Consider the following 10237-nt stretch of genomic DNA (forward strand, 5'->3'; position numbering starts at 1 on the left):
ATAGTAAGGCCAGGCATAGAGGCAGGAGCAAGGAAGAGGGAAGCATTGGCTCATGATGCAATCACTTTTTCTGTTTGAACCACTCTCGCTTGAGTCCCTGGTGCCTACAGTCAAACTTAATTCTGACATTAGGCATGTGACTGAGGGGCCCTCTCTAGGAGTAGGCAGAGTAGGTTTTCTCTAAAGGAGAAAAGTTCTCAGCTCCACCCTCTAGAGGCCCACTTGGTCCTGAGGTGGGGGTGGGGTGCTCAGAACAGAGAGGAAGTGGATGGAAGGGGAAGCAACAGGCCAGAGAGGAGGCAGGTGCCACACAAGCAAAGCCTGCAGACTGTGGCTGGGGCCGTGATGGACAAGACAGGGCACCTAGAGGTAAGTGTCAGCCAGGGCCCAGCAGAGGACCCTGGGAGGGGCTTCTCCCTACCTACCACAGCTCTAGCCTCCCAGCACCCCATAGCCCACACAACACCCAGATTGGCCTGCAGACTAAACCCAGGACTTGGATACCAGGGTCTCCAGCCACTGGGCCGTCAAATCCTGTCCCAGCCTGAGGCCTGCAGCTTGGCCCACAGGGCAGGAACTCCAACCTTTGAGTTAGGAAGGCTCAAAAACCCAGCTCCCAGCTCACCCCACTCCTGAGATGCCAGTACCAGAGAGTGATTCTAGACAGACAGCCCCACTCAAAGGATGCGAAAGATCCAGAGCCCCAAGATGGGACAGATCTGCAGCTACTCAGACCACCCCTCCTGGCTCTCCTTCCCTGGCCTCAGAGTAGTTCCCAGTGGCCAGAAGGAGGTCAGAGCTCCGTGGCCCTTGGAGGTCCTAGATTAGGGCTGCGGTGTTGTCGTCCTCTGTCAGTCCAGGTACTTTAGGGAGTGAGAACATTCTCTCAGAGGAGCCAGGAGAGGTGGGCCAGCAGCTCTGTGAGGGCTTTCTCTGGTAACCCTGGCCCAGAACCTCATGTCTATACCTACCCTGGAAGTTATAAAGATGGGTCGAAGCCAGAAGCTGGGCTTCCAGAGCTGCCCAAGTCACCTGAGCTGCCCCTGTGAGTTAGGGTAGCTCCAAGAGCATGAGCGCTGCTCTGGGGTGGAAGTGACCTCCTGACTCCCCACTTCGGGGAACTCTGGTAAGAGGGTGCTGGGCCTCTGTGGGTGACTCTGTCTCAGCACCCCTGCCCCAACTCCATGCTCTCACTGTGGTTTCTAGGCCCCACTTCCCTGTAACGCTTCAGGGCAGACACAGCCCCAGGCCTGGCTCATGTAGTCCACTCCCTGTGCTGAGGCTAGCCTTCTAGCACATCTCCTAGTGGACAGTGTGATGGGGCCTACTGACCCACAGAGCTGAAGAAGCCCTCAGATTCCAACACCCAGCCACCTACAATCATCCAAGGCATCCAGGCTGGGAGTGGTGTCAGCACCTGTCCTTATGGGTGTCTTTGCCAGGGCTGGGTGACCCATTTGCTGTGACAGGATTTCCCCATCTGAGGGGGCACTCGGAGCTTCAGGGCCTCCTGAGGTAGAGTGGCCACTCTGAGCACACAAAGCAAGTTCTCCATCCCAACTGGCTGCAGCATCCCTTCCAGACCCTGCCCTGGACAGCAGTGCAGGGCTCCAGACTAAGCTCTTGGTGGCCCTTCTGTGGTGCCCTGCTCTTCAGCCAGCTGTCCATCCTGGGGCCAAAACAGGGGGCCAGCTGGGGAAGGGAAGCAGCTGTTCATGGCTAATAAGAAAGAGTGGATGAGCAGCCAAAGCAGAAATGGTGCTTTCAGACCTGGTTTCGCTTGTGGTTGGAACAAGGAACCGAGACTCACACACACACTCAAGACGCCCGCATCAGGGGGAGAGCAAGGGGAGCCAGCGGGGACAAGCGGCACACAGCCTGAATGGGGCCCACAGAAGGCCTCATCTGTAGACCAGAAGCCTGAGGTCTGGAGTCTGGGCTGGCCCCATGTCGAGCTGTGATTGGCATCTGAGCGTTGGAGTGTGCATCTGTAGGGACTGATCAAGGAGGTGACACCATGGAGCTCGGGTTGTTGGTGACACACACTGTTCCGTACAGATGCCGACACCTCTCCAGACAGCAGTGGAGGTCCCCAAGTGGCCAGGCTATGCTTCACCCCACGGTCCACACAGCAGAGCTGTCATGGTAGGCAGGTGAGGGAGGGCTGCCTGGGGACTCAGCATTCTAAAAACAAGTTTGAACCCGATTTCCAAACAGAACCATGTTCAAATTTTAAGTTTCCTAAATATTAGGTTCTAGGGCTTGATTAAAGAGTACAAAACCAGCCTGGTGGTGGTGGTGATGGTGATGGTGGTGGTGGTGGTGGTGGTGGTATGGTGGTGATGGTGGTGGTGGTGGTGGTGATGATGGTGGTGGTGGTATTGGTGGTAGTGGTGATGGTGGTGGTGGTGGTGGTGGTGGTATGGTGGTGATGGTGGTGGTGATGATGGTGGTGGTGGTATTGGTGGTAGTGGTGATGGTGGTGGTGGTGGTGGTGGTGGTGGTGGTGGTATGGTGGTGATGGTGGTGGTGATGATGGTGGTGGTGGTATTGGTGGTAGTGGTGATGGTGGTGGTGGTGGTGGTGGTGGTGGTGGTATGGTGGTGATGGTGGTGGTGATGATGGTGGTGGTGGTATTGGTGGTAGTGGTGATGGTGATGGTGGTGGTGGTGGTGGTGGTGGTATGGTGGTGATGGTGGTGGTGGTGGTGGTGATGATGGTGGTGGTGGTATTGGTGGTAGTGGTGATGGTGGTGGTGGTGGTGGTATGGTGGTGATGGTGGTGGTGATGATGGTGGTGGTGGTATTGGTGGTAGTGGTGATGGTGGTGGTGGTGGTGGTGGTGGTGGTGGTGGTATGGTGGTGATGGTGGTGATGATGGTGGTGGTGGTATTGGTGGTAGTGGTGATGGTGGTGGTGGTGGTGGTGGTGGTGGTATGGTGGTGATGGTGGTGGTGATGATGGTGGTGGTGGTATTGGTGGTGGTGGTGATGGTGGTGGTGGTGGTGGTGGTGATGGTGGTGGGTGGTGGTGTGGTATGGTGGTGGTGGTGGTGGTGGTGGTGGTGGGTGGTGGGTGGTGGTGGTGGTGGTGGTGGTGGTGGTGGTGGTGGTATATGTGCCAGGCCAGACCAAGGCCATCTGGACTGCTGCATATCTTGTCCTTACCTCATCACTGTAGTTAGGACTGTAGACCACCTACCCCATTTAGGCCTTGTTCTATGTATCCCTCATCTCCCCTTGCTTACCTCCAACCCCTTCCCAGAAGCCTGGACATTATCTCTTACAGTATAGGGAGTGATGTCTTGGCTTCTAGGAAGTCTGTGGGGATGTCTTCTCCTGCAGGTACTGGGGATGCTGGCTGTACTGGGGCTCAGCTTTGTGACTCTCACCCTGATCCTGGGGCAAGTGCCCATTTCCCTCACCAGTCATCAGATGTGCCCTGAGAAAGTGCCCTCCAAGTCCTGGGAGGTCCTGGGAAGAGGCGCTGGGCAGCAGAGTAACTCTTGTCAGTGAGTGAACACTGGGGGCTCTCTCAGGGGTTGTAGGGGTATGTGTCCTGGCTGGGTGCATCAGTGGGTCCCTAAGCGGGTGATATAGGTCACAGAGAGGCCTTGATTATCCCAGGAATGGAACCTGGATTCCCCCAAGAGAATTCCTTGTGGCCTCTTCTAGGCTGAGCATGCCCCTCCCTCAGGATCCTCACTGTAAATTCTCCTGAGTATCCCCACACTTAGGGTTTGTGGAGCTCAGGCTAATGCTTCCCACTTCTGTACCTTTGACCTGGGTTCAGGCCCTGAAGCCACATTGGGGCCAGTCCCTCCAGTTGGGCAGCAGGAATGGAGCAAATAGCTGACTGGGCCCCTTTTGGTTCTGTCCCAGGCTCATCCTTGTGGAAAGTATCCCCCAGGACTTGCCATTTGCATCTGGCAGCCCTGCTGCCCAGCCCCTGGCCCAGGCTTGGCTGCAGCTTCTAGACTCTGCTCAGGAGAGTGTCCATGTTGCCTCATACTACTGGTCTCTCACTGGACCTGACATTGGAGTCAATGACTCATCTTCCCAGCTGGTTGGTCCTTGGTTTGCTTTCTGGTTTTGCTTTTTTGCACTCAGAAAGTCAGGTGCAGCCAGGCCCAGGGCTCAGCTCTGGGCTGGGGCTTGTGTAGAGCAGCAAGGTCACCCCCACCCTGTTGGTGGCTCCTGGGGGCGGTGGCAGAGGGCCTGGGATAGAGCACTTGGCTATGCATGAAGTCATTTATTTGGCTTCTAGTCATGGGCCAAGACTTGGCCTACCTTGTACTGTGAAAGGGGCCAGCCTGGGGCAGCTTCTCATGCTGGCTTGACCTTTCAGGGAGAAGCCCTTCTACAAAAGTTTCAACAGCTCCTGACTAGGAACATCTCCCTGGCAGTGGCCACCCACAGCCCAACATTGGCCAGAACATCCACTGACCTCCAGGTCTTGGCTGCCCATGGTAGGTGTCTGCATATTGAGGCTTTTCTGCACTGTGTAGCTGGCACCATGGGACAAAGTCAAAGACTAGCAGGGTTGTGAGGTGTGTGGGAAAGTTCTCTATTTGCTAGGACCCTGGAGGACTTGAGCCCAGGGTCCACAGGGCAAAGAAGGGGACTTAGATAAAGCCTTGGGATAGAGGCCACAGAGGAAACACAAGGCGGTCGGCATAGCCATCACCAAGGCTCTGGAGCTGGACTGCCTTGAGGAATCTCAGGTCGGCCTGTGCCTTTGCTTCTTCATCTCAACAGCCTTGATCAGTAAGGTCATTCTGAGGGTAAATGAGTGAACTCAAAGGCACAGCTCTCTGTTAGGCTGTCCTGAAGCCAGCATTAAAGATACAGCTATCTATCTATCTGTCTGTCTATCTGTCTGTCTGTCTGTCTGTCTGTCTATCTATCACCACAGGTGCCCAGATACGACAGGTTCCCATGAGGCACTTTACAGGAGGTGTCCTACACTCCAAATTCTGGGTCGTGGATGGGAAGCATGTCTTCGTGGGCAGTGCCAACATGGACTGGCGGTCCCTGGCTCAGGTGGGTTCCAAGACCCAGGGATGGGGGCCCAGGAGCAGCTTCTCTTCTCTCCATCTCCAGGGGCTATGTTTGTGTCTTCAGGAATCCAAAGAAAGCTGGTATTGTGAGAAGTTAGCAAGCAGAAACTTGGGTCGCAGGCCAATTTTGTCATGCCTCCATAGTGGGGGCCAATTGTAGAGCTGGTTCCACCAGTTTTAAGATTTTACATGACCTTGCACTCGGGCCCTGAAACAGTTTTTAAGAACTTGGACACTCAGGCCACTGCTCACAGGGAAAACACAGCTCACAGTGTTGGGGAGACAGCTCAGTCAGTGAGGTGCTTGCCTGAGTTCTAGCCTTAGAATCCATGTGAAAAGCCGGGCATGGTAACAAACACTTGAGGTCCCAGTAGTGGGGAAGTGGAGACTGGAGGATCCCTGTGGCTTGATGGCCAGCCAGCCTATCAGCAAGCCCCAAGTCCCAGTGAGAGAGACCTTGTCTCAAAAGCAACACATGGCTCATCAGTTAAGAGCACTGGCTGATCTTCCAGAAGACTGAGGTTCGATTCCCAACAGCCACATGGCAACTCACAATAAACTGTAACTAGTTCCAGGGGATCTGATGCCTTCTTCTGGTCTCTGTAAACACCAGGCACACGCAGGCATACATGTAGGCAAAACATAGTGATACATATAAAATAATCATAATCATAATCATAAACAAGGTGGACACCTCCAGAAGTAGGACACCTAAGTTTGTCTTCTGGCTTCCACACGTGCACATGTACCTGCACACGCATGGACACACTTGCTCGCATGTACATGCATGTGTACACAAAGAAAATGCAGATTACAAAGCCCAAGACTTTTTAGAAGTGATGACTTTAAAGACTTGAGTAGAACAGTATGTGATTAGCATGTGCACATCCCTAGGTTCCATCGATGTCAACACATGTATACATACACACACGTCCACACACAGCTATTCGTGCAAACAGTAGATATAAACATCAGGAGTTATGACTCGACTGAATTTAACAATGGTTTTATTTCCTTTGCGTTTTCATGCATTTTCTACTGTATTTGCTTTGAGCATTGGAATAGTGTTAAGGAAAACAGAGACCCTGGGTGCCCCTGTCCCACCCTGGAGTTGATGCTGCCTGGTGGCTGCCAGCTGAATAGGAATTGCACCATGCCTTACATCCCTGGTGGCTTCCACACAACCCCAGGGGATCTTTGCTCTCCATGTCTACTGATCCCTGATCCCTGCAGGTGAAGGAGCTGGGTGCTATCATCTACAACTGCAGCCAATTGGCTCAAGACCTTGAGAAAACATTCCAGACCTACTGGGTGCTAGGGACTCCCCAAGCTGTTCTCCCTAAAACCTGGCCTCGGAACTTCTCATCCCACATCAACCGCATCCATCCCTTGCGAGATTTCTTTGATGGGGTTCCCACCACAGCCTACTTCTCGGTAAGATGGCTAACCCATAATGGTCTTGGGGCTGCTACAGGAGGCAGACTCCACACTAGGCAACATCCACACGCAGGATGCTGGGCCAGCACCAGCAGTGAGAGAGAGGTGCTGGGAGGTACTGAGGTCCAGGAATCTCCAGGCTGTTGAGGGGACTTGGGGGCCAAGAGGCAGGGGCTGGGCTCTGGAGAGGGTAGGAGAGGCCCAGAGCACGGATTACTCTTTATTCTGAGGGGAGAAAGGTGATCACAGTGGAGGAAAGCTCCAAGTCAGCCCAGACACTGGTCCAGACCAGAGACCGCAGCAGATGGAGCAGATCCCCCTTACATGTGTAGAGCCCATCTGGAGAGGGTAGATCTACTTCCCAGGCAGGACAGCCCATGAACAGCTAGGCCAGCCCCCTGGAACCCAGGATGCTTAGCTGCTTTAGTGTCTCCTACCCAGGCCTCAGGAGCACCCATGGGCATTGGGAGACTGCCTCCCTCACCACATGGGGTTTCTTAGGGTCATGCAGGGTGTGCAGTGTGTGCAGTGGGGTCATGATCCCAGGGAAAGCCTGATTCAAGGGTGGTAGTTAGAGGGCAGTGTTCTGAGAGATGCCTCTCCCACTACAGGCCTCCCCACCCTCATTCTGCCCCTATGGCCGAACCCGGGATCTGGATGCAGTGCTGGGAGTGATGGCAAGTGCTTGCGAGTTCATCTACGTCTCAGTGATGGAGTACTTCCCTACCACGCGCTTCACTCACCCTGCCAGGTGGGTCTAGATGAGGTCCACCCTCCTGATTGGCAACTCCTAGGCCAATTTACCTCCAGCTGAGACTCCTGCTCATCCTGGTTTCAGGCAGAACACTGATCCCCTCTTCCTAGGTACTGGCCCGTACTGGACAATGCACTACGGACAGCGGCCTTCAGTAGAGGTGTGCATGTACGCCTACTGATCAGCTGCTGGTTCAACACAGACCCCACCATGTTCTCTTATCTGAGGTCCCTGCAGGCTTTCAGTAACCCCTCAGCTGGCATCTCCGTGGATGTGGTAAGAAGCTGACCTTATGGGTTGGGGGAAAAGGATGTTTCTTCTCCCACCCTGCCCACCCTAACTCACTCTTATTCTCGGAAGAAAGTCTTCATTGTACCTGTGGGCAATCACTCCAACATCCCATTCAGCCGTGTGAACCACAGCAAGTTCATGGTCACAGACAAGGCAGCCTATATAGGTGAGTGACTGGGATAAGGCATGGGAGGACAGACAGCCGGACAAGAGAGGTGCACTTGAATGTTCTGGGAATCGCGCACTTGGCCCAACTTGCCAGGTGAAGTCCTGGTAAAGAGCCGACTGCGCCTGCATGAGGGGCTGCCCTGTCTGTAACCTGACGGCAACAGACTAATCAGTGTTCTGAGCTGCCCCTCAACCTGTGGCAAAGGCCACAGCACAGGCTGGACTGCAGGGGACACAGGCTCAGGGACCAGTGTCTCCCTCCCTCCAGGTACCTCTAACTGGTCAGAAGATTACTTCAGCAGCACTGCTGGTGTGGGCCTGGTTGTCAGCCAGACAACCCCTGATGCCCAGCCACACGTGACCCCGGTGCAGGAGCAGTTGAGGTGGATCTTTGAACGCGACTGGAGTTCCCGCTATGCTATGGGCCTGGACAGTCAAGTCCCAAGCCAGGACTGTGCCTGGCGGAGCTGAGGCTTGACCCCTTTGACTCTGGCCTACTGCTCCAGGTGGACACCGGGCTTCTATTCACTCCAGCTCAGAAGCTTAGAAAGCAAAAGTTTGTCACTCAGGGCCTGAGATCGTCATCTGGCTAACAGCTGCTGACAGAGCTCCAGGTGGCTTTTTAAGGAAGGAGGGGATAAAGCAGAGGAAGGCCCACAGTGACATGGAAAGAAAGCAACCACACATAAGTGACCCCAGAACCCAGCTGACCCTCTCTGGCCCATCCATGATCAGCTGCTACGGCTGTCCTCAGATGTAACGTTAGTGCCGCCCAGCTATAACCACCAATAAAACCCTGCCACTGGCTTGCAGACCCGACCCAGGTCAAGAGTAGGCATTTCTGTGTCATTTATCCCCCACTCTTGTTTGGGGTGTGTGTACCTATGTTCATGTAGGTCCACATGCCATGCATGTGCATTGGCCAAAGGTTGGCATTGGGTGTCTTCCTCCACTTTAGTTTTTAGACAGGGTCTCCCTCTGAACCCAGGGCTTGCTGGATTGGCTAGACTGGTTCATCCACAGGCCCCAGGAATCCTGTTTCTGCCTCCCCAGCATTAGAATTTCAAGGCACTTGGCTTAAACCTGGGTGCTAGAGATCCAAACTCAGCTTCTCATGCATTCACAGAAGAAGCTTTACCTACTGAGCCATATTCCTGTTCCCCGTGAGTCAGTTTCTCACTATGTGTGGGCCCTGATTTCCTGCCAGCCTCCAAGTGCATGCTGAAATGCTTTATCATGACCACACCCACAGGCCTCTCCTGCCCAGGCAAGGACTCTGCCTGCAAGTGCTCCCAGGATCAGGAAGGCTTAGCCCCTACAATGGACATAAATTCACCCCCTAGGCCTACCTCCATCAGGGATCCCTCAGGATATCCCTCTTTGGATACCCCCAAACAGCAATGCTGTCTCACAAGCAAGACGTCCTGCTGAGTGTCCCACCACCGGAAGCAACCTCTTTATCCGCAGGGAGTCCCAAAGACTTCATGAATATGGCCACTCCTGCCAAGCCCTGTGTTCATGAAAGGAAGTCTTGTCCAACCCTGGCCCTCAGAACTGGGCCTGGATGGGGTAGGCATGAGCAGTATGAGGAGCCCACTTTCCAGCCTCATCAGGAACTGGAATTGTGGCTCACTGTTGTGTGGGGACAGAGCTGAGGAAGTGGGACAGGGTGGGGCAATAGGGGTGAGGCCAGGGCTGCAGGGGCATAGCTATTATGGGGGTGAGATCAGGACCCTGTCCAGAAATAGTGGGTGGCATCCTGAAGACCAGTATTAGAACTTTTGACGTCAATCCAGAAGGACTGGATGCAGCCTGCGGGAGGGAACTCACTTTATCCTGTGTGCTGAGGCAGGACATGAAGCCATGTTTGGAATGGAGTCCTGACTTTTTAAAATCTATTTATTTTACATCAAAGACCCCCCCCTTACCCTCCCCTCCTAGTACTTCTCTCCCATTCCCTCCTCCCCAATCCTTTCCTCTTCCATGTCCATCCAGGAAAGGGCATGTCTCCAATGAGTATCAGTAAAACATGGCATATCAAGTTGCAATAAGACTGAGTACCTCCCCATGTATTAAGGCTGGGCAAGGAGACTCAGTAGGAGGCGTAGGGTTCCAAAAGCCAGTTCAACAGTCGGAGGCAGTTCCTGTTCCTGATGTTAGGAGTCCCATAAGAGGACCAGACTTCACAACTGTAACATAGATGCAGAGTGCATAGGTCAGTCTCAGGCAGGCTCCCTGGCTGTCAGTTCAGGCTCTGTGAGGCACTAGGAGCCCAGGTTAGTTGATTGTGTGAGCCTTCCCATGGTGTCCTTGACCCCTCTGGAGTCCTGGCTTTTGGTGCTAGACTGTGTGATACTGAGTTGGAAGCCTGCCTCGGCACACCCAGCCTCCCACTTGTTTCTGACCGAGACTCAGGCCCACCTGCTCTGCTGCTGTCCCAAGGGTTATAGTGACAGGAGCTCAAGGATGGTTTGGTGGTGTAAAGATCCTGAACTGAAGTCCTGGGTCCTCTGGAGTCTTGAACAACCT

General features: G+C 54.1%; 1 protein-coding gene across 2 annotated transcripts; it reads left to right on the forward strand.

Moving 5' to 3' along the window:
- Positions 1-266: 266 nt before the first annotated feature.
- Positions 267-8527, forward strand: Pld4 (phospholipase D family member 4). 2 transcript variants are annotated; one of them, XM_036206082.1, is made up of 11 exons: positions 267-369; positions 2059-2145; positions 3344-3510; positions 3881-4064; positions 4347-4467; positions 4914-5041; positions 6292-6492; positions 7107-7246; positions 7360-7525; positions 7610-7706; positions 7977-8527. In XM_036206082.1, the coding sequence occupies exons 1-11, from the start codon at positions 346-348 to the stop codon at positions 8177-8179; spliced, it is 1518 nt and encodes a 505-aa protein (XP_036061975.1). In that variant the 5' UTR covers positions 267-345; the 3' UTR covers positions 8180-8527. The 2 variants fall into 2 exon arrangements, with proteins under 2 accessions (XP_036061975.1, XP_036061976.1); XM_036206083.1 differs by lacking the exon at positions 2059-2145.
- Positions 8528-10237: the final 1710 nt, after the last annotated feature.

This window comes from Onychomys torridus, chromosome 14, assembly GCF_903995425.1.
Source record: "Onychomys torridus chromosome 14, mOncTor1.1, whole genome shotgun sequence".
Classification (NCBI taxonomy): Eukaryota; Metazoa; Chordata; class Mammalia; order Rodentia; family Cricetidae; genus Onychomys; species Onychomys torridus.